At 44.5% G+C, this 24,148-nt stretch overlaps 1 protein-coding gene across 1 annotated transcript in view; it reads right to left on the minus strand.

Annotated features, from left to right (window-relative positions):
- Nucleotides 1–24,148, minus strand: part of PARVA (parvin alpha) — a 170,788-nt gene that overhangs the window by 39,488 nt on the left and 107,152 nt on the right. Inside the window, 3 exon segments of the mRNA XM_006167423.3 lie at nt 7,177–7,279; nt 9,230–9,300; nt 9,382–9,471. Coding sequence (XP_006167485.2) covers nt 7,177–7,279; nt 9,230–9,300; nt 9,382–9,471 — 264 coding nt within the window.

The following is a 24,148-nucleotide window of genomic DNA, read 5'->3' on the forward strand; positions in this document are numbered from 1 at the left end:
TTCCTGCTTCAATTATAGCATAGCTGCTACCTCAGCTGATACTTTTGAGCATGGAGAAGCGACCCTCAAAGCCAATATGATCAAGCCTTTAAGATGCTGCATCTCTTGGAGTTCATGGAGTTACCCCCACTCAAGATCCTTCATGTAGTTTACTCTAGCTGTGTCAGGAGGCCCTTTTAGAGCCTTGCCCCATCCGACTGCCGCTCCTCCAATTCGGTAGCATCATTATTTCATGAGGAGAGAAGGAGATGTGAAAACACCTTGCTGGAGATTCCTCGACTGTCTCTGAGCACTCTCCTACTGTCCCATAGCATCTTCCTAAAACCCCATTTTCGGCCATGTGGCTTTGCTCATAAGACACCTCTAGTTACCTATCCAATCACTGTGATCAAAACTTAGTCTAAACTCCTCTGTAATGTGAGCCTCATCTTCTTCATTTTAAATAAACTCTCCATCTTAGAAGGTTTTTCAGATTTAAAGGAAAGTTGCAAAGATAGCACAGACAGGTCTTGCACCCCCTGAGCCGTTTCCCCTACTGTTACTGTCTTACATTGCTGCAGTGTGTGTCTCAGTTGATCACGGATGACTCTGGTATCTATCTGTTCCCTGAGCTCCATTTTGTATTCAGGGTTCACTGTTTTTTTTTCTAATGTACTTATTTTGTTCCAGGAAACTGGCCAGGATATCATATCTATTCCTTATGTCTCCTTATCCCTGTTTTTTCATGATTTTGACAGTTTTGAGGAATGCTGTTTTTTTTTTTTTTTCCTATGTTTTTCTCCTGGGTAGACTGGAATTATAGGTTTTGGGGGAGGGAGATCACAGAGGCGAAGTGTTCTGTCATCACACCCTTCCCCTGACACCCCCACACTTCCAAACCCTAATGATTAGAAGCCAGTCACTAAATTCAGCATACTCAGAGGTTGAGAACTTAACTTCTACCTCCTTAAAGGGGTTGTAGCTACATAAAATATTTTGAATTCTTCTGTAAGAATTCTTCTATTTTTTTAAATTTTTACAATTAAAGTATAAATTTATTTTGGTACAAAAACTTTTTGAAATTCATACATAGTTTTCCCATTACATGTATTTCCATGAGATTTTTTTTCTGAAACTTTTTTAAATGAATTAATTTACATTCATTCCCTAAGCATCATCACAGAATGCAGAATGTAATTTCCCATCCAGAATATACTGTATAGAGGCTTAATCATGCATGTTATTGGCAATAATTTTCCATTTCTAGTTTCATATATATTTTAACCCCTATTTCTGACTTAAAGCCAGGAAACAGGTTAGGATTCTATTCAAATAATAGGTACATGAATCTATTGACAACTCAAGACAGGACAAAAATCCTTAAAATAGGAAAACAAAGCCTAGAAGAAAATCAGCAATGTTTTAGTCAAAAGTCATGAAATGCTATTTCACCAGTTCAGTCTCTTGTACTTAATCTATCTTCTATTGTGGTTCGATCTTCCCGATTAAATTCTGGGATATAATATTCAACTCCAGACTTGTTCCTATAATTAAATTGGCCATTTTCTTAGTTTTTGAACTCTTATTTCTGTGTGTCTGTATTTAATTTTCCTGGTATAGCACTCCCTTCAGAACTTCTTGGAGATGTGGTCTGGTGTTGGTAAATTCTTTCAGGTTTTGATTATCTGAGAATGTTCTTGTCTTTTCTTCCCATCTGAAGGATGATCTTGTCAGGTATAATATTTTTGGTTGAGATTGCTTTTCCCTTTACACTTTGAATATATTTTCCCATTCTTTCCTCACTCACATTGTTTCCAATGAGAGGTCTGGTGTTAACCTGATGAGATAATCTTTGTAGGTAACTTGCCATTTCTCTCTTGCCAATCTTGGTATCTTGTCTTTGTCTGTGATTTTGGTCAGTCTGGCTATAATGTGTCTTGGAGAAGATCTTCTTGGGTTGATTTTATTTGGAGTCCTTTGCATTTCTTGGGCCTGGATCTTTGGATGCCTCTCTAGGTTTGGAAAGTTTTCTTGCAAGATTTCATGAAATAGATTATCAATGCCCTTATGAGTCTCTCTTCATCTTCTGGGATACCAATTATATGGATGTTTGGAAGTTTGATGGTATCTAGTATTCCTCATATATTACTGTCATTTTTGGGGGCAATTTTCTCAGTCTTTGTGGTGGATTTTTCTAGGCCAGCAATTTTCTCTTCTACGCCTGTGATTCTATTTTCTGTATGATCTAATCTGCTTTTAATACTTTCAAGGGAGATTTTGACTTCCTGTATTATAGCCTTCATCTCTAACAGGTCCATTTGATTCTTTTTAAAAGTGTGTAATTCCTCTTTTAGATCTTACAAGCATTTCCTCACCTCTTGGAACTCATCAGCTCCTTTCTCCTGCCTCTTCTGCAGTTCATTGTCTCTCTTCTCTTCCATCTCTGTTAGCTTCGTCATTATGAATATTCTAAATTTTTTATCAGACGTGTCCATGATTTTCACTGAACTGCCTGTGGATGAAGAGGAGTTATTCTTTTCCCTTGGAGAAGTATTTTCTTGCTTTCCCTTATTTCTTGTGGCCCTGTGGTAATTTCTAGTCATTTGATGGATGGTGTGTTTCTCTGTAAGTCTTGAAGTTCAATCTAAGCGTTCAGGAGCGTGCAGAAGGAAGTGACCTGGAATCTCTTTGCCAGTCTGTTTTTATCCCTTCATGCAGCAGATTCACTGGATATTGAGCAATATGTTAACCCTAATAGTATTTGGATGTTTGGCTATGGTTCCATTAGATCCGTCTAGAAGCACAGTGAATGGAGATTGAGGAGTAGAGTGACGAGATAAAAGAAAAAGAAAAGGAAACAGAGAGAGAACAGGGGAAAAAAAAACAGAGAAAAAAAATTAAAAACCACCAAAAAATTTTTTTTAAAAAAAGGCAAAAAATAAGATCATGTGGTATGCACACGTGCTGTGCGAAATCACTAGTTCTCAGGAGCCATGGAGGAGTCTTCTTCTAAAGGCCTGCCCTTGCCTCTCCACTCGAGTTTGCGGGCTGGAGGCTCCATTTTCAGTAGAAAATCTTCATTTCTCTTTTTTTCCTTAAATCACTAGTTCTCAGGAGTCATAGAAGAATCCAGAATTCTTCTATATTTTTAATACCATTTATTTATTTATTCAGTTATTTATTTATATCAGTATCAATTGAAAAAAAATATTGTCTTTAGACTTTGGGTTATAATCCAAATTATTGTTCTTCTGTTTTTCTCTCCCTTCTTCACTCCTTCTCTTTCTTTCTCTTTTCAGCACTCAATTCCAGTTTTAGCCATCAGGAGTTCTTTCAGGTTGGTCTCGGAAACCTTCAATGTGTAGACCCATTTTTTTTCCCTTAGCATTTCTGTTTTGCACAATATATCCCAGGTTCATCTCTGTCCTGGAATTAGCCAATTTCACCCAGAAGCCTTGGCTCCCATTACAGGAAGGTGTGTTCGAAACCCAGATCTGGGAGCTGGGTCTCAGAACGGCACATCCCAGTCAAGCAGCCCTGGTGACTGCCCACCCGCCTGCTCCTGGCCTCTACAACATTGTCCTGCACTAACTCCCCAAACAGCAGGCTTCCTAGCCTGTGGTGCTAGGACCGCTTTGGTTGTGCCGGCTGGAATGCTTCTCCTTCATCATCTGGTTGAAACTCTGTACTTTCCTTCAGGAAGCCTTTCCCAAACGCCTACTTGATCTCTCGCAGCCCACCATGCTACCAGTTGTGAGGTACCTGTGACATTTAGTTTTGTGTCCCTGAACTCGGCACTTAGTATGTAGAAAACCAAATCACTTTTGCTTAGTGGATGTTGTGCAAGTAGACTAAGAGCAGTGTAAGGTTCATCCTTTAAAGTATATTACAAAAAGGAAAACCATCCCCACCCCCACAAAACAAAACAACCTTCCTGTAGGCTGTTATGCCCAAGGGACCCTCGATAGAAGGTTCTGAAGAAGATCCCCTATTCAGTCATACTGTGAAAACCAGAAGAAAGAACCCCGTCACTGATGGCTCTCCTCCCTGTAAACAGGCCTTTTCTGCTCCTAGTGCATGCACATACATGTTCAACGACAAGGATCAATCCAGTAAAACATACCATCAGAAAACTCATGCAGCTGTCCCCGTCAGGAAGCCTCAGTAAGCAATAGGCAGCGGCTGGTGTTCAAATGAAACGACAACTGCGCTGTGCAGGCGTTTTCCTGGAATCGCTTAGCTCCTGCCTCTCATTTGGTCATGTCTACCGTCCAGGTGTTGGGTTTGCAAATATAAAGAGGTGACAATGGACACGGTCATGTAACTGCCATGCTGGCAAAGGGGTCCCAACTTTGGGCAATGCTGGGCTTTTTTGGTGGTACAATGCCTGGTAAGAGGATATGCCAGGGGAGCTACAGACATCATCTCCATCGATCTCCCTGAAGTAGGCAGTCCTGGTATAAGAAACATGGTGACTCTAGTGAGGAGTAGAGAGGAACTTCCTCATTTTGGGGCTGGGACGCTCTTGTTCCAAGGTGTGGAAAGGGGTGGAGCTGTCCCATAAGGGGATGAGGTGGGCATCATGAAGAGGCCAGCGAGGCCGGCATCGGATGCTTCCCTGGCAGTGACACTCATAGCACTGATGAGCATTTTTTTTTTTTTTTTAAACTGCAAACTGGTATCTCCCTTCAGGTTTCCTGTTTTTAGGTTTTGAATATACATATCTAGCTTTCGACCCATGTAGGGTCTGAACTGAAAGTTACAAAAGAAGTTATCACCTTTGCAGTAAATCACCTTTTCAACATGAAGGCTGAGATCTGAAATGATCTAACCTGACTACAGGCGACGCCTAATTGAGGCTGCACAGAGGTGTTGCCGGACAGCTTTGAAACCACTCTTGGAGGCAAGATCAATCCATGACCATGAGCCGTTACTCTGGCCACGTTCCATTGTTGCTTTAGAAGCCTAGCATAACACATTTTGAGGCAGTTTCAGATCCTGTTTGGAAATCTGCTGGAGGAGTTCAAAGCCATAGTCACTGGAGAGACACTCAGCGAGGCTGCTGGCTTCCCCCCGTGCACGTGTGCCAAAGCTTTCTCATTTCCTCTCTGTGTTCAGTTGGAGTTTGCCAGCCTTCAAATATTAACACTCATTAATATTGATATCTGAGGACCAAATCAGTAGCGCTTCCTAGAAATTACTAGGTTTTATATCAGCCAATCATTCATATTCATTCAAAATATATTGATTAAGTGCTAGGCCACTTGTGGTAGAGAACCTGATCGTGCTGGAGAAGCCTGGATAGATTAGTAAGACACGATTCTTGCTCGAGAAGCCTGTACACATTTACATACACAGCTACAAGCTATGTGAAAAGTCTTATAATAAGGCATGTATGTATACACATGTAAACTCACATGAACACATGTGTGTATTCACTCAGATACAGACAGAGAGGAGGGGAGCATAGCACTTGATCTCTTCCAGATGTGACTGTATTGTAAAGAAGGAGCACATCTGGTTGATTCTGGAGACTGGAAGCACGAGCAGTGGTTTGCCCTGGTTGATGGAGGAAAGGCCTTAGAGGCAGAAGGAGGAACATGGGCTGACGAACAGGGGTGTTAATATGCACGGCACATATATTAATGTAGCAATGATGTACATAAAAATGGGAAAACCAGCAATGAGGACAGACTTTTGCTGGCACTGTAAGGCACTATTCTAAGCACTTTACAGGCTTCACCACATTGGAGAGCCGCGTGTGCGGGAGTGATCAGAGGTGAGCTGAAAAGGCAGCTGGGGTCAGGGAAGGGAATGTTTGGAATATTGTCCTAGGGGGTCTAGAATTGGTCTGGTGGGAGAGAGCCACTAAGAGTCATAAGTAAGTACAGGCAGGATCATACCTGGGGTTTAAAAAGCTTCCTCTGTTCTTTGTGTAGGGAAAAAAAAGGTTGGAGGATGTGAGATATGAGGCAAAGACTTTGAAAGTCCTTGGAAGTAAGTGCATTTGAAGTTTTTTAACAGTTCAGGTGAGCAGACCTAACAGGGAGAGGTTGGATTTAGAAAGATTTTTGAGCAAGAAGAAACGGGCCTTGGTGACTCTGGATGCATGGGACCAGGTGGCAAGGAGGGGAAGAAATGTCTTTAAGAAAGTGGATAATTCAGTTAAGAGGCACCTGCAGAGATACCTAGCGGGAAGCTATGAATTGGAGGGTTAGGCCAGAGATAAGCCAGAAATAGTGAGGGAAGACCCAACTGCATTCAAAAGAATTTGTCCTTTTAACATTACGATCACCCCCTGGATTCTCCTAGCCCTCTCCTTGGCCTTATCTTTTCACTTGAACAGCTGTGAAACAAAGTAGAGATATATGCTCACCTTCCTGGAGGCAACACACACACACACACACACACACACACACACACACACACACACAGGTTTGATGGCATAAACACACATGAGTATCCACCCTAGAGAGGGACATATACACATAGCTCACAGACCTGGGATAAAAACACAACACACACACATGCACACATCCCTAGATGACAGAGGAACACACACACAGGCCCCAAGATGACAGAGAACACACACACACATGTCCCTGGATGACAGTAGAACATATACACATATGTTCATAAAGGACAGAGAAACACACATACATCCATAGATCACAGAGAAACATACACAGGGCCACAGATCACACACACACACACACACACACACACACACACACACACACACACATTTGTCCAGAGATGATAGGAACACACAAGCTTGCAGGTCTATAGATCAGAGAGGAACACACACACCACGTCCATAGGTGACAGAGGTCTAAAGAGGTGTACTTGTATCCACACATACATATACCCCCAGAGACCACAGTGCGCAACTTCCTGGAGAGAGTGAGGCATGTTTTTCACTCTCTGGGGGGGGTCTTTTCATCTTCCTAGCTGATGGCCTCGACTGTTAATGCGTGAGGACTCATCTGGTCATCAAGACTCCCTTTGCAATTCATTCATGCAAAACGGATCCCAAGAGGAATCTGAAGCCTTCACAGACCTGCTCTCCTCTACCCACCCATCCACAGTCCTTTTCCAGTAGGCTGCTGTGGGCCGAGGACAGAGCATTCTAGCTAGGGATAAATGACCTCTCCACCTGTAGAGTAATGACATCACTGCAACATTCAACTCTCCTACCAAAAAGCTTCTGCAGGACTTGTCCGTCATACAGATCTTCAGCCAGGTCTTTCACAATGATCCTTTCTCCAACCAACACATCATTAATCCAGTCAATTAATACCTACAGGGTGAGAGAAAGAGAGCGAGAATAAGAGACCAGTCTTACAGGCTGGCTTTCTCATCCTGGACCACTAGAATCTAAATGAACTCTAGATTGTAAAGCAGCAGAACTACCCACATGCCCTAGCGTGTGGACTGCAGCTGGGACTGGGAGTTCCAGTGGCCCTTCAAGTTTCAGGTGGAAGCCCGTCGAGGCCCTGCTACTCTCTCTGGCCCTTACCATTCATCCCCCTGGTGGCAAGCAACATTCACTCACAGTGTGTGGCTGTGTAGCAGGCAAGGGTTTGGGTTTCAGAGTTACACAAACGGGTGATTGAAACCACAGCTCTGCTCACTAGCTGGTTATGAACTGCTGTCATCTATGGACACGTGTATATGCATGCTTCTTTGTCATCTATAGACCTGTGTGTGTGCATATATGTATGTATGTGCGTGTGCTCTTCTGTCATCTATGGACTTGCGTGTGTGCTGCTCTGTCAGCTATGGATCTGTGTATATGTGTCTGTGTGGGTGTGCTCCTTTGTCACCTATGGACTTGCGCATGCTCTGTCCAATATAAAGCTGTGTGTGTGTGTGTGTGTGTGTGTGTATGCATGTGTACGTGCTCCTCTGTGGACCTGTGTGTATGTATTGTTCTGTCAGCTATGGACCTCGTGGTGTGTGTGTGTGTGTGTGTGTGTGTGTGTGTGCACGTGCACCCTGTGATCCAAGAATCTAAGGTGAGTTAGTTATCTTCTTGAGCCTTTGGTTCCCTATCTCTAAGACTAAGGACAAAAATTGCTCTCAAGTCAGGTACGGAAATGAATTACTTTTGGCAAAGGCCAAATATATGATAAAAAGCAGATCTTTCTAGTACGTAGAGCACTCTCCCATCATGACATTTGGTGACTGAGTTACTGTCACCCCCTTGTTCATGAGGACTACTCAGCATGGAAGTGAACAGATCTGCCTGAGGCCGCAGAGCTGAGGTGGAGACAGGAATGGGACCGTTACCTAGCTCACCCAATGGGCACTGCAGAGTCCCTACTAGAAGCCTACACTGGCTGGCACTGCGTGACGGCATTGCATGTGACATCTCACTAGTGAGTTCACACAACACCTTGAGAGGCACGCATCATCAATTCCATTTTTTAGGTAAGTAACTGAAACTTGTATATTGTCATGTCTATTTTTTTCCTTTTTTTTTGGTTTGGGTTTGTTTTGTTTAGTAAGAAGGGAGAAAAATGAACAGTTCTAGGGGGGCTATTACATGCCGACCACAGGGCCAGACACATGCACAATATTTCACTTAACCACATTTGTTTTTGTGTTTTTTGTTTTGTTTTGGTGAAGGGAGCGTGCGTTCACCAGAGAGAGAAACAGAGAGAGAAAGTGAGAAAAGAACTTGCAGGAGTGATGGCCATGCCACACTCCCTCCTCCCCCAGTCTCCTCTTGGGATTTTGGGCACACACACGTACACATGCCTGGAATGTTTTTCGAGTCACCAGGTCCAGGACTAAAACCATGAGGTTGACCGTGTGAGATCCAGTGCCTTCACCTCTATGCCACTGACCGGCTTTCATTTGTTTCTATCTGAGTTCCATCGCTCCTTCACTCAGCTATGACCAAAAACAGACACCTGGCTTTCCTGAGACTCAGGTTGCACGTCTGGACAATGGTGATGATGCTAACTGCTACTTCACAGGGTGCTTTTGAGGGTCCTCAAGAAAAGCACTCTATGATTGGGGCCAATGTGAGCTTATTTGTCCTGAATATTCTGGTGCTTATGACCAACACCCTTCACTGGGCACATGTCAAGGGCCACTCTTAAACCTCCAGTTATACTTTAGACATTCATCTACTAGACTGGCGGTCTGCTAGGTGACTAGACTACTGTTTAGTAGTCCAAAAAGGTCCAGTGATGACTGCTGAGTGTGTGAGGCACCTGAGCCCCTCCTCACTCTCTCTTACCTTCATCAGTTCTTGAAGTTTGGGGTCGCTGCGTGAGTTCGGATCCACCATCGTTCGCACTTCATTCTCCTCTTTAAAGAGAAAAGGAATTCAGTGGAGGTGGTTACACAGAAGGTAATGAGGGACTCCACGGAGGCAAGGGGCAGCCTTACCCAGCATTGTGTCCTCGGGGTCCAGCTCGAAGGGAATTGGGCTGAGGGGCAGGTTGATGGCGTTCATCCCCTCTTCCTGAAGCTCTGACACTGAAAAAGAAGGAAGAGCCAGGTCACATTTCAGCTCACCGATGATGGAAGGCTGCATGTCTGGACCAAACCTGTTCAATATTGATATTGAGAACAAACCCTTCGAGGTTAGATTGCAACTCTTACTCAGCCTGAGTGATTTGTGGTCGCTCTTTGCTGCAAGGACCTAATTGTCCCTTTAATCTCACCTCTTCCAACCTCACTTGCTTCCTTAGAGAAGTAGGGAGGTTGTGACAGTACAGAAATCTGACCCTCTCAGATAAGATTTCAGAGCACACACAAGGGAGGTGGGCCTGGACTTCCTTCTTTAGTCTCTGCTTCCTGTGTCCTGCTTGCTGCTCCTTTAAGGCTTACTGTCTGGTACACAGCCAGTGCCCAGTAAAGGTTGATGACTGGATGACCGAGTCGCGATTGAAGACTGTGTGTACTGTAAGCCTTTCTACCCTCCGTTCAGCCATCTTCTGACTGCTTTTCTGTCTGGCTTTCCTGAGGTACTTTTCTGGTAACCCACTTCCCTCTCTCACCCGACCCAGTCACCATTCAGAAAGGTCTAGTTCTGGCCTCTTTCCTAGACTTTCGTCTTATTCCTCTAGCTCTGTGATTTGGGGGAGCTGGGGGCAGGCATCTCACCTCTCTAGGCCTGTTTCCTCTGCTAAAAATAAAGAGTTTGACTGGACGGGAAGTTATTTTATAGTTTCCAAATCCTAGAAATTCACAATTAGACTTCCTTAAGAAAAATGAAAAGCGGTCAGTGACCTCTAAAGATGACCTGCCTGCTGTCCTCCAGCTGCCCAGCCTCCTCGGTACCTGCATTGTAAGAAAAACTCCCGGGGCCAGGCAGTGGTACAGCTGGGCCATGTGGGAATCATGACCTGGGACGTCCTGGGTGTGCAGAGTATGCTTCTGTGCTGTGATCTGGGTCAGTCTAGGGTCGATCATGGCGTGAAGACCCTGTCAGAGGTGTCTGTTTTGCTGTCTCCCTCTCTCATGGAAGAAATAAACTTAAAACAACAACAAAAACGAAAACAAAAAACTACCACAAAACCAGTTGTGTGATAGAAACTTGGCGAACGCTGACCTTGGGTTACCCCTTCTGTTATAAAAGCAGTGACTTAAATCCTCTTACTTTTCACCAGTTAAGCACAGGAAGACCATTTTCCCCATCTGGTACACAGTAGGTGCCCAATAACCAAGAAGTTCTTTAAGAGCTAATACAGCAGCTACAATCAACCGTAATAAAACCAATGTCCCATCTTTCTATTTTATTTATTTTCATTTTATTTGTTTCTTTATTGACTCTGGCCTCACTGACGGCCAGCATAGACTTGCAAGAACTCCTAAGCACAAGGCGGCCCCTCACAAAGAGTTCTTTCACGTCAGCAAACGCCCCAATAACTGCAGTTGGACAAGGAATGAGATCGCTGGACAAAGGGAGCGAAACGCATGCTATCTTAAAGGGACACAACGCGCATCACGAAGCTGGTATTCAGTCCCTTGGCAGTGAACCCTTGACATTCACGAGGTATCGCCAGGTCACTGTCTTGAGTGTCCACATTCAGACACCTACCATGGCGTAGAACGTAACAGAAAATCTAAGTGACGCCTTTGAGTCTTAAATGATTCTGTAAGTATAGGATTGTATTCGTTTTGTAGCTAAGGACAACTGCTTCCTCAGATTTCTATCATGTCTTCCAGCATCTCCCCTGGCACGAGCAGTTTGCTTTCTTTGCCAGTCTGTTTATTACAAAGAAGCACAATTTTCATTACTCACCTAAAGCAATGCTATGCATGCAGCAGGCAGTGGGAATATGTGTGCTTGCCAGAAAGACAGAGACAGAGAGGCAGAAAGTGAGAAATCACCACCTGGGGGGATGGCCACACCGCAGTCTCTTCTCCTCCATTCTCCTCTTGGGATCTTGAGCACACACCCACATGAGCCTGGTGTGAGGTTAAGCCACAAGGTCTGGGCCTCAAACTGTGTTTGACTACATGGGAGTCCAGCGACTTAGCCATTACGCCATCTGCTGGTCCCAATAAAGTCATGCTTTAACTGTGGAAGCAAGACTGAGTTTACTGGCCAATGAAGACACTTGTTCCTGTGTGGATCTTTTCTCAATGAGGGATTCTCTGCCTCAGTCTGTGCTATCTAATATAGTTGCCAATAGCCACGAGAGCTATGTGAACTTCAGTAAGTTAAAAATTTAGTTCCTGGGGGCCAAAAGGTGGCATAGTGGTCAAGGCACTGGACTCTCGCATGGCTGACCATGGTTAGAGTCCTGGACCTGGGAACTTGAAACTCATGTGGGGCACATGTGCATGCATGCCCAAAATCCCAGGAGAATGGAGGAGACGGGATTGCAGTGTGGCCATCCCGTGAGGGCGTGATTTCTCACTTTCCCTCTCACTGGCCCTCTGTCTCTCTTTTCTCCCGTGAGCGCATGCATCTTATGACAAAAATCTTTAAAAAAAAATCCAGTTTCTTAATTGCACCAACCACATTTCCAGCACCAGACAGACCACTGGAGAACATTTCCAGAAGTTCAGGTGACTGGGTGGGGTCCCAGGTATGTCCACGTATCTGAATGCTGGTGAAGATCACGGTCAGTCTCCAGCCCACGCCTGATGCTGAGCTCCAGGCTTATCAGGCTAACTGCTCACTCCACATCTCCTCGTAGGTCAGCGAATGGAGAGCTTGGGCATCCACCACAGAACTTGTGATTGTCAACGCCCTCGCCACGGGACAACGTGGAAACAAACCTGCTCCTCCCTATTCTCTTCCTCCTCAGTAGATGGCACCACTGTTTGCACAGTGACTCAAGCCAAATCAGATGAATCATCCTTAAATTATTCTTTTCCCTCACCTTTTGCATTTACTACATCGGCAGGTTTTGTGGGCTCCACCTCTAAACCAGGCCCTGGTTCCACCATGTCTCACCCTCTCCCCCGCAGCCTCCTGGTTCCAGCTGCCATCACTCCAGCACCGACAGCACAACTTCTATCCAGGGTATTGCTTTCTCTCGCATCGCCCACCCCCTACTCCCCACAGTGCAACCAGAATGTTCTGTAACAGTAGAAGTAGGATCGAATGTTCTTTTCCTTGTGGGTTCCCTCACAGAACCCCAAATCCTCACTATGATCTTAAAATATCCTTCAGTTAGACCCCTGCCTCCCTCATGTTTCTTTTTATTTCTTTCTTCATTGAGAGAGAGAGAGGGAGAGAGAGAGAAAAACAGAGAGAGACAGGCAGGCTCCCAACAGGGTTTTCATGCTGCAGTCCAGCCCCAGCCGTCACCATGGGGAGGTGCCAGGACATGAACCAGGGACCTTGTTCCCAAGTGGATCCAGTGTGTTACTGCTGCACCACTGTCTGGCTCCATGTTTTGTTTTCTCTCTTCATGATCTGAAATCATTTACATGCTTTTACTGTCTTCCCCACTGACGAGGTTTGATATTTATTCACTATAAGATCCCCAAAGAGGCCAGATGGTACAATGGTTAGGGGCCAGACTGCCTGTACTCAGGATCTACCGCTTACTTTGTGATCTTGGGCAAGTTCAATCTATTATGTTTCCACTTCCTCACCTGCAAAATAGGAGTGATAACAACATTGCCTGCCTCCTAGGGTGAGTAAGAAGATGAAATGGGGCAATGTACAGAAAGTACTTTGAAGAGTACTTCCAGTACCTCTGGGTTTTATGGAAATATATGCTGCTATGACCATGACCTAAAACAATACCCAAAGCATAGTGAGCACTCACAAAATAGACGCTGAATAAATAGAACTATTAGGGCCACCCTTCAGATGCACGGGCTATGAATTGGAGCAGAATTTGTCAGTGTTTGGGATGCAAAGGATTTCATGTTGTCCTCAGAAAAAAATGCACTTACACTTCAGCCCAAATTGCGTGTGTGTGTGTGTGTGTGTGTGTGCTTGTACACATGTGTGCCCTTAAAGAAGCTAGCTCTTAAATAATGAAATGGGGCAATGTACAGAAAGTACTTTGAAGAGTACTTCCAGTACCTCTGGGTTTTATGGAAATATATGCTGCTATGACCATGACCTAAAACAATACCCAAAGCATAGTGAGCACTCACAAAATAGACGCTGAATAAATAGAACTATTAGGGCCACCCTTCAGATGCACGGGCTATGAATTGGAGCAGAATTTGTCAGTGTTTGGGATGCAAAGGATTTCATGTTGTCCTCAGAAAAAAATGCACTTACACTTCAGCCCAAATTGCGTGTGTGTGTGTGTGTGTGTGTGTGCTTGTACACATGTGTGCCCGCTTCTGGGACAGCATTGCCAGCTTCTATTTTGTAAGGAAAGAGAAGTCATAACTGCCCCCAGTCCATTGTGTAGCCAGGGCCAATTTGTAAACACAGAGTTGTTTCGACATCCCCGAAGTGCGACTGGGAATGCAACAGCTACAGCTGGGAACTGAAAGGTAGGCCCGCGCAGGGTCTCTTTCTATGTGTAGATCATTGTTAAAAATGTTTCAGATAAAACATCCCCAGTCAGAAACACTCCCCTCTTCCCTGCCTCTTTAATTCACTCGTAGAGACATAACAAACCCTAGTCGAAAGGCTGAGATATGTTTGCAATTGAAAATGTTTTTTTCAGGAAACGATTTGGTACAGGAACATCATTCCCATTCCATTAACTGCTGACTCTGAGCCAGCTGTTTGTAAAAGTGAATATGCAAACTGCCCGGTTCAGGCCTGGCCCCCGCCCCATGAGGCCCCATTAGTGGCCACTTTCCCAAAACAGCCCGCCTGCTTTGGAGGTTTCATTTCTATTAAACCAAAGCAGGACCCAGCAGAAGCCTCTTGCCAATCCCTGCGCTCTGAAAGAGAAAGAGCTGCAATTGAATTTTCTCAGCACAGAATATGAATATGATGTTTATCCCCTGAACCTTCTCTAACAATCTAAAACTAGGTCTGAGTGTGCAGCCCTCGGTGTCTCGCAGCGCCATTAGTCATAACTTAATCAACAGATTAAATGCCCAGCTGAAGGTCGGGCCTGGGAAAACAGGGAGTTCGCCTGACTCCCAAAGTCCTCGCCACCGAGAGGGGACTTTCATTTTCCAGAAGACACAGTGTGGCTCCGGGCCCTGCCGTGAGGAACAAAGTACCTGGGCTTAGGAGTCTGAGAACTGGATTTGAATCCTACTTCTATTTTTATCAGCCGTGGGACTTTGTGGAAGTGATTAACCTCCCTGAAAGGCAGGATGGGACAATTATCTCTAAAGTGGGGGTGGAGCTGACATGGCTGCTCTTCTTGCCAATATTTACTTTTTCTTTGCTACAGGAACCCGCCTTTCCTTCCAGTGTACCCCCTCCCTCCTATGCCTCAAAGTGAGAGTCCAACTGGTTTCAACTAATCAGTTTCACGGTTCTTGTAGCAATGATTGGCTGAAGCCTGGTCATGTGACAATTCCAATCCATCAACTGTGAGAGGAAATTTCTAGGTGCTTTTAGCAATAGGTTTCCTCCATTTTTAAAGAGGCCCAAAGAGGAGAAGTGTCTTTCTCCAGCTAAGCATTATCATATCAAGATGTGATGCTAGATTGGATGTAGCCACTTGGTAGCCATGGGGTGGGCTGGCCTGAGGAAGAAGTTTAATATGCTGAAGTTGGCAGAAAAGAAAGCTGGAAAGAAAGGGGTTCTTGCTGATGCTGCAGAGCTGGACGCCCCCAGAGCCACTCCAGCTCCACGTATCTTGTTATACGAGATAAAATTAATTCCCTTATTGTTTAAGTCAATAGATACGGCGTTTCTGGGCACTTGGAGCCTGCACTCCCTAACTGACACACGGGAAAAACAAGATTATATGCCGATGGGTGGACACAGCAGGTCTGCAATGGATGATTTCCCACAAGGAACAGAATATCTACAGGCACCTCTTATACTCCAGAATATGTCAAGGGATTCAAAGAATACCAGCGGAGGGGCCAGCAGGTGGCATGATGGCTGAGGTGCTGGACTCCCACATGGCTGGCCACGGTTCAAGTCCTAATCCTGGCAGTTTGCTTTCTCTCTCTCCCTCTCTCTCTCTCTCTGGTCAAATTGAAGAAGAATAATAAATAAAATGAAATAATTCTAAAAAAGTAAAAAAGACAAAAATACCGGGGGGAAATCAAACATGGAAAGAAGAATGGACAGAGTTTCTAAAAGTGGAAGTCCATCTATGACTGGCTGCGGTGGTGCAAACTAGAGGCTGGGGCTACGTGCAGGCCTGGGTTCGGTTCCCGCCCAACCTGAACAGACTAAACATAGTGGTGTGCACCCATGGTCCTAGCTGACTGGAGGCTGGGGCAGGAAGGAGAGAGACATGACAAGACTCTCTCACTCAAAAATACTTTTCTTCTCTTCCCACTCTCTCTCATAAAAAAAAAAAAAAAAAGCCATGTGTATTAGGCCAGTAATTTAATTCATTCAACCAGTGAACATTCGTGGACACCTCCTGTGAAGCAGACCCCACGCCAGCACAGGAGATGCGGTATGGGGGTTTTGCAGGTGGTGGGAGAGGAAGGCCCAGATACACTGGCGCAGTACGCGGCACTCGGGTGAGAGGTGGGGCTAGAGGGCTGTGGTAGCACAGGTGGAATGAGGCTAACTTTTGATGAGAAAAACTGGGAAGGATTCCCAGAAAAGGGAACATCTGAGCTGGACCTCGAAAGATGCCAATTTTCATCCAACACAGGTGCACCACAAGAGGCAGATCTTGTATAAGATCAGCGTGGTGTAGAAAAACGAGGCAGGTGCTGAGAGGATGGTGATTATGTCTGAGCACAGGGAGGGTAGGCGGCACATGGGGAAGGGCTGCCAGGAGTGGAGGATGAATAAATGGGTGGGATCCAGAGTATTCATGTCTTAAATCCATCTCTCCCTGGTACCCTCTGAACCATGCTTCCTTTGTAGCTGCAAACACCATACCCAGGGAGGGCTAAAACCCCGCTGGGACAGGACTGGATGGTGGTGCAGTGGCAAAACATCCCACTCTGCAGCAAGGGTGACCTATGAGAGAAGGTTCCAGGTTTGTGTTCCCTGAAGGGAACACAGGTGTGCCCATGATCTGAGGGTGGCTGAAGCTGGGGTGGATTGTGGTGTCCAGACTCTATTGGGAATACTCTCTGTCTCTCTCTCTTGTTCATGGAATAAGTACAGAAAGAAATGAGACCAGCAGATGGCATAATGGTTACATCGCTGGACTGCCATATAGTCAACCACAGTTCGAGTCCCAGACCCAGTGGCCTAAAACTCACACTGGGCACATGTGTGCATGCCCAAAATCCTGAGAGGAGACTGGAGCAGAAGGGACTGTGTTATGGCCATCACCCAGGGAGGTGATTTCTCACTTTCTGTCTCGTCTCTCTGGCAGGCCACACACCCTACAGCAAAAAACTCTCTTAAAGAAAGAAAGAAAGAAAGAAAGAAAGAAAGAAAGAAAGAAAGAAAGAAAGAAAGAAAGAAAGCCAGGTTGTTCTTTCTCCTTTGGTGAAGGGGGCCCTTTCACCAGTGAGATATTTAGGCTGCTCTAGATCTGTATCAGGACTCCAATGCTTAATTTCTGGAGCTCTTGAACAAGCTCCCATAATTTCTAAATGGGTCATGAGTCCCTACCCATGGCAGCTAAAGCTAACTACATGGTTTGGTTAGCAGGTCCCAATAATTTTCTCTATGTGAAAAATCAACCTGAAAAAAATCTACAAGAAGAAAAAATACAAAACAAAACAAAACTATAGCTAACGTCACAATTATCCTGCATGCTTTTACCCTAAGATTGGGAACAAGGCAAAGATGTCTCCTCTCACCAGGCCTATTGAACGTTAAACTGGAAGTCCTAACTAGTACAATAACACGCGAGAAGGGAGAAACAAAACTGTCTTTGTTTGAAGATGGCATGATTGCCTATGTAGAAAACCCCAAAGACCCAACCATAAAAAGAAAACAAAAACAAAATCTAAACTCCTAGAACTAATATGCAGTTATAACAAAGTTACAGGATATAAAGTCAAAAGACAAAAGTCACCTGCTCTCCTATCTCCTAGCAATGAATGATTAGAACTTGAAATTTAAAACATCACATCATTTACAGTAGTATAAAATGTAGTACCTGTCTAATACTAACCTGACAATATAGGACAGGATCGAAATGCAAAAGATATAAAACCCTGATGAAAGAGATCAGAGAAGATCTAGATAAGTGGAGAGAGCTATTCAGTGTTTATGAATTAGAGGACTTAACATTGCTAAGATGTCAATTCTTTCTAACTTTGTCTACGAGTTCAATACAATCTCAGTAAAAATCACAGCATGCTGTCTCGTGGGTATTGACAAATTGATTCTAAAGTTGACATGAAAGGCAAGAGACCCTGATTAGCCCACACAATGCTAAGAAAGAATAATAAAGTTAGAGGGTCGACATTACCAGACTTCAAGACAATTATAAAGCTACAGTAATCAAGACAGCATGGTATTGATGAAAGAGTAGAGACACAGATCAATGGAACAGAGAAGAGAACCAAGAAAGAGACCCTGATCTTTGACAAAGCAGCAAAGGGAATTCAGAAAGCAGAAAGGACAGACTTCAACGAACGATGCTGGACAACTGGACATCTGCATACAGGAAACGATGCTGGACAACTGGACATCTGCATACAGGAAAGCCAGTCCAGACACAGACTAATCACTTTAAACTGATTATGGGCCAGGTTGTGGCCTGGTGGTTAGGATGGCTACATCCCGGGGACTAGCAGTTAGCGAAATGGCTATGTTGCTGGATTCCCACGTAGTCGACCGTGGTTCGAGTCCTGGACCCGGTGGCTTAATTAAACTCACGCCGCGCGTGTGTGCATGCGTGCCCAAGATCCCGAGAGGAGAATGGAGGAGAAGGGATTGCAGCGTGGCCATCCCCCCTGAGGGGTGATTTCTCGATTTCTGTCTCTCTGTCTCTCTCTGTCTGTCTGGCGAGTGCACGTGCCCTATAGCAAAAACCTCTCCAAAAAAAAAAGGATGGCTACATCTCATAGGGCCTATTGTGCAGCTGGGAGTGTAAGACCAAGTGGCTTATAAAACATGCCAAGCACATGTGAGGGCATGCCCAAAATCCTGAAAGGAAAAGGGACTGTGGCATTACCATGCTCCACAGGGAATGCTTTCTTCTTTCCCACCTCTTTTTGGTGAAGGCATGCACCCTCTAACAAAATTTAAAATATATATTCTTAGACCACATACCTAAGTATAAAACACAGCACTATAAAACTTCTAGGGAAAAAAGGAGAGAGTCTCTGTGGCCCTGAGTTTGGCAATGAGATTTTAGATATATAACCAAGAGGACAATCTAGGAAAGAAAAATGGGTAAGTTGGAATTTATTAAAATTTCTTCTCTGTAGAAATTTTCATAGAATGAAAAAAGACAGAGACTGAAAGAAAAGATTTGCAAAATAGCTATCAGATAAGACGGGTATGTAAAATATACAAAGAACTCTTAGAACTAAATAAGACAAACAACCCAAATACAAAATGAGCAAAAGATCTGAACAGACATACCACTGCAAAAGATGCACAAATGGCAAATAAGCACATGAGGTGTTCATCATTTCTCATTAGGGAATGCCTAATTAAAACAACGAGCTATCTACACACCGATGAGAATGGTTAAAATCCAAGACACTACCGATACTTACTAAACGCTGACAAGGATGTGCAGGAACAGGGACTCTTATTCATTGCAGGTGGGGATGCAAATGCTACAGCCACTCTGGGAGACAGTTCGGCACTTTCCTACAAAGCTATACGGTACAGTTTAGTCACATACCCCCGTTGTTTCCCAGGGGAGTATGGGCTAACAATTCTGGCACTGCTATACAGGTGCTTTAGGACTGAAAAATTAGTAAGTGGATGAGGGATGACAGGAGTCAGATTTCTCACTGTTGAAGATAAGTGAAGGGAGAAGGCTAGGGTAATCTACGCGGCAATCAATTAGAGTTGGAGACCTAGGCAAGAATTCATGTTAGCTTCATATAGATACAGATGACTACACATAGAAATATTTAGAAATATGGGACCAGCAGATGGGCATAATAGTTGCATTGCTGGACTTCCACATAATCATACACGGTTCAAGTCCTGGACCCAGCAGCTTAAAACTCATGCCAGGTGTGTGTGCATGTGTGCCCAAGATCCTAAGAGGAGAATGGAGAAGGGATTGCGGTGTGACTATCCCCCATAGGGAGTGATTTCTTGCTTTCTGCCTCTCTGTCTCTCTGGTAAGTGCATGCACTCTATAGCAAAAATATCTCTCTTAAAAATAATAAATATTTAGAAATAAGTATAAATACATAGGTTAGTACACATACATATAATTTCCTTCCTATGTTGTCTTAGAGGATCTGAAAGAAATGATACTCAGGACCAGCAGATAACGTAATGACTACGTCACTGGACTCCTGTGTAATCGATAATGGTTTGAATCCCGGACCCAGTGGCTTAAACTAACACTAGGCACGTGTGTATGTGTGCCCAAGATCCCAAGAGGAGAATGGAGGAGAAGGGATTGCGGCGTGGCCATCCCTCTGAGAGGGGATTTCTCACTTTCTGTCTCTGTCTCTCTCTGTCTTTCTGGGGAACGCACATGCCCTATAGCAAAAACCTCTCCAAAAAAAAAAAAAAAAAGACAGTAGCAATGAGCACACCTAAAGACCAGCTGAAAGTGGGATGGATCATGGTGTAAGGACCCTATTACCGGTGCCTGACTCTGTATACTTCTTTCACTTTATCTTTTTCATGGAAGAAACAAACAAACTTAAAAAGAAGAAATATTTTAATCTGTGAAGGTCATTAAATTCAAAGTAAGTTGGAGAAACTGTCACAGGCAAGAGGAACCTAAGAAAACCTGGTAACAAAATAAAATGTGGTATCTGGGAACAGCAAGAGCAGAAAGGCTACAGAAATCTGAATGAACTATGGTCTTTAGTTAGTAATTACACCCAGTCCTGGCCATTCACCATGACAGATATACCATACTAATGTAAGAGGGCCCACTGGGTGTGGGGGATATGGAAACTCTATACTGGCAAGTTTTCTGTAAATTGAGAACTATTGTAGTGCCAGTAGGTGGCATGGTGGTTAAGGTGGCTGGATTCTCACGTGGCTGACTGTGGTTGGAGTCCCAGACCAGGTGGCACGAAACTCACGCTGGGCATGTGTGTGGGCAAGCCCACAACCCTGAGAAGAGAATGAAGGAGAAGGGATTGCAGTGAGGCCATCCCCTAGAGGGTGAGGGTGATTTCTCACTTTCCCTATCTCCATATCTGTCTGTCTGTCTCCTCTCTGGTGATGGAACATGCCCTAAGGCAAAATCCTTAAAAAAAAAAAAAAAAAAAAAAAGAGAGAAGAAGAAGAAGAACTATTGTAAAAATAGCATATTTCAAGAAATTAAGACACATTTCCATTATTTCAAAAAATTATATGGTGGTCACTGGGGAGAAAATCCATGTTTTATGGGACACATGTGTTTCCGTCCATCACCAAGGAGACGGTGGTAATCTGGCCAACGTCAGCTGAGCTCTGCAGAAGCATTTGTACAGCAGGCAGAGCACAGAGGTCATTTCAAAGCCCTCCTGCACAAGCTGTGCTCATTCCCACTGAGAACCCGAGTTTCCAGGAAGAAAGTGCACTTTTTTGTTGTTGCTGCTGTTGTTTCCAGGGCTGAGATGAGAAGGCAGATGCCCGGCAGGGTCATGCCTATTTTCCCCAAGGAGTCTGTCTTACCAGTGCAACCATGGCAAGGGTTCAGAGGTCTCGTCAATAATTTTCTCTGGAATTGCTCCGGAAATTTTGTCTACCCAAAGTCCTGGATAACTGTCTTTATACTCTGAAGGTTTTTTTTTTCTATTGCTGTAGTAGCAAATTACTACAAACTTGGTGGCTTAAAGTGATACAAATTTATTATTCTACAGATCTGTAGAAATCCAATATAGATCTTAACTGGGTTAAAATGAAGGTGTCAGTAGACATGTGAGAAAGAAAAGCTGAAAAAGAAAAGAAAGGAAGGAAAGAAGGAAGGAAGGAGGGAAGGAAGGGAGGAAAGAAGGAAGGAAGGAAGGAAGGAAAAATGAAAAGCTAGCAGAGGCCTCCAAGTTCCCCCGGGACCGACAGGAGGCTCTACCATCCCGTCTTCCAGTTTCCACCAGAGTCTGTTCTGCTCATGTTTACAGTCTCCGCAGAGTTTGAAAGCTGCCAAATAAATGTCCCTGGTGTATTTATTCCCTCCTGAGCCAAGCACAGGATAGAGCTGACCTCCTGTTGCTAGCAAGCATACAGGGAGCTGGGAGGACCATTGGCTGGCTTCGGGCAGTCATAACTACCTGAACCTAAACTTAAGCTGAGGTCTCAAGTAAGCCATGGGAGTTAAACTTCAATACTACATGGGCCCAGAGGATCCAGGGGGCACAATACACAACTATTCTTTTTTTTTTAAAGAATTATTTAATTTAATTTTATTTACTTATTTATTTTTAATTTGACCAGAGAGAGAGAAAGTGAAAAAGCAAGCTGCTAGGTTCGGGACTTGAACTGCAGTCAGCCATATGGGAGTTCAGCGCCCTGAGACAGAAAGCGAGAAATCATCCCCCAGAGGGGATGGTCACGCCGCAATCCCTTCTCCTCCATTCTCCTCTTGGGATCTTGGGCACGCACGCACATGCGCCCAGCGTGAGTTTTAAGCCACCGGGTCCGGGACTCGAACCGCGGTCGACTACGTGGGAGTCCAGCGACATAGCCATTACGCTGACTGCTGGTTCCCACTTTCTAAAGTTTTAATCAATGAAACTATACAATATATTTCCTTTTTTTGGTCAGGCTCCTTTTGTTTAGCAAAATGATTTTTAGATTCACTAGTGTCACTACCTGTATCAATAGTTCACTCCTTTTCATTGCTGAGTAGTATTCCATTGCATGGTTATACCACAATTTGTTTACCCATTTATCTGATGACAGACATATGTTCAGTTTGAAGCTATGGTTAAAGCCACTGGGGTTGGCAGGTGATGTGGTGGTTGAGGCACTAGATTCTCACATGGCTGACCATGGATTGAGTCCTGGACTTGGCAGCTTGCTTTTTTACTTTCCCTCTCTATCTCTTTCAGGTCAAATTTTAAAATAATAGTAATAAATTAAATTAAATAATTCAAAAAAAAAAGAAAAAGAAAAAAACCACTATAAATATTTGTATATAGGTCTTCATGTGGACATAAATTTCTTTTTCTCTTGGATAAACACCTAGATATGAAATGACTAGATCACAGGGCAGATGTGCATTGAATTTGAATTTTAAAAAAAATGTCAGACAGTATGTGCATTCACTGGAGAGAGATGGAGAGAAAGACGAAGAGAGCATGAAAGCACCTCCCAGGTGCAGCCGTGCTGCTGCAGTCCTTTCGCCTCCATTTCTCCCTCCTCTTGGGATTTTGGGCATGCACACACATACACCCGGCATGTGTTTTAAGCTGCCAGGTCTCAAACCACGCAGAGTGCTGGATCCCACATGGCCAGTGGTGTTCAAATCCCGGTGCTGCTCATTTCCCACTGGGCTGGCATGTACGTGCCCAGGATCTTGACAGGATGGAGAATTACAGGGGAGAGGGCTGCAGCGTGATCAAGACCCTTTGCAGGCTGTTTCCCCCTCTACCCCTTCGTGTGTGCATGCGCTTTCTGCCGTGAATAAAAACAACTGGATAAACCATAGGTTCTGCGGTCCATTTGATCACCCCATTTGCCTGACAGACAAGATGAGGCCAGCAAAAGAGAAAGTCCTAAGACCGTCAGGTGAGTGACCTGCCTTGGCTGCCTGGGGTCTCAAGTCTCCTCTGCAGAAAGCAGAGCTTTGCCATGAGTTAGAGTGAGGAAGGGCATGCCCATCACCCTGGGGCAGGACAGAGCTGTCCCTCAGTCAGTACCTGCCCAGCACCCTGGGATATTTGCCGTGGTGAAATAGGGGCTCCCCTTTGGCCCAGAGACCTGGCAAGTGACTAGTCTGAGCTGGAAACTTTGCAGCCAGGCTCTGCCTTCTCTCCACAGAGGTCATGGTCTCGGTCTCGTACTGTGTACCTGCTAATTAAGTTCTTCTGGAGAATTACCCATGAATCATAAGTGCTGTTTGTTTGGTGCTGTGGAAAGTGCCTCTGGCTATAATCGCATTGTCACAGAAACCATACCAGAAAACCAGGAACAAACTTTAGAGATGAGGGAACAGCTTCAGAGAAGTGCATTAACTCGCCCTTGATCACACAGCTAATTAAGTGGCAGAGACAGCTTTGGAAACCCAGATAAACTAAACCATTCCTCTTTAAGACCCTCATGAAAGTCTTACAACTGGCCAAAAGGAATCCCATTAAAATAAAAGTAACTTTCCAGGACCAGCAGTTGGTGTAATGGCTATGTTGTTGGATTCCCATGTAGTTGACTGTGGTTCAAGTCCCAGGCCAGGTGGCTTAAACTCATGCCAGGCGCATGTGCATGTGTGCCCAAGATCCCAAGAGGAGAATGGAGGGGAAGGGATTGTGGCATGACCATCCCCCCTGTGGGGGTGATTTCTTGCTTTCTGTCTCTCTGTCTTTCTGGTGAGTGTATGCACCCTATAGCAAAAAACTCTCCAAAAATAATATATATATA

The sequence above is a fragment of the Tupaia chinensis genome, unplaced genomic scaffold (assembly GCF_000334495.1).
Source record: "Tupaia chinensis unplaced genomic scaffold, TupChi_1.0 Scaffold144767_1, whole genome shotgun sequence".
NCBI lineage: Eukaryota > Metazoa > Chordata > Mammalia > Scandentia > Tupaiidae > Tupaia > Tupaia belangeri.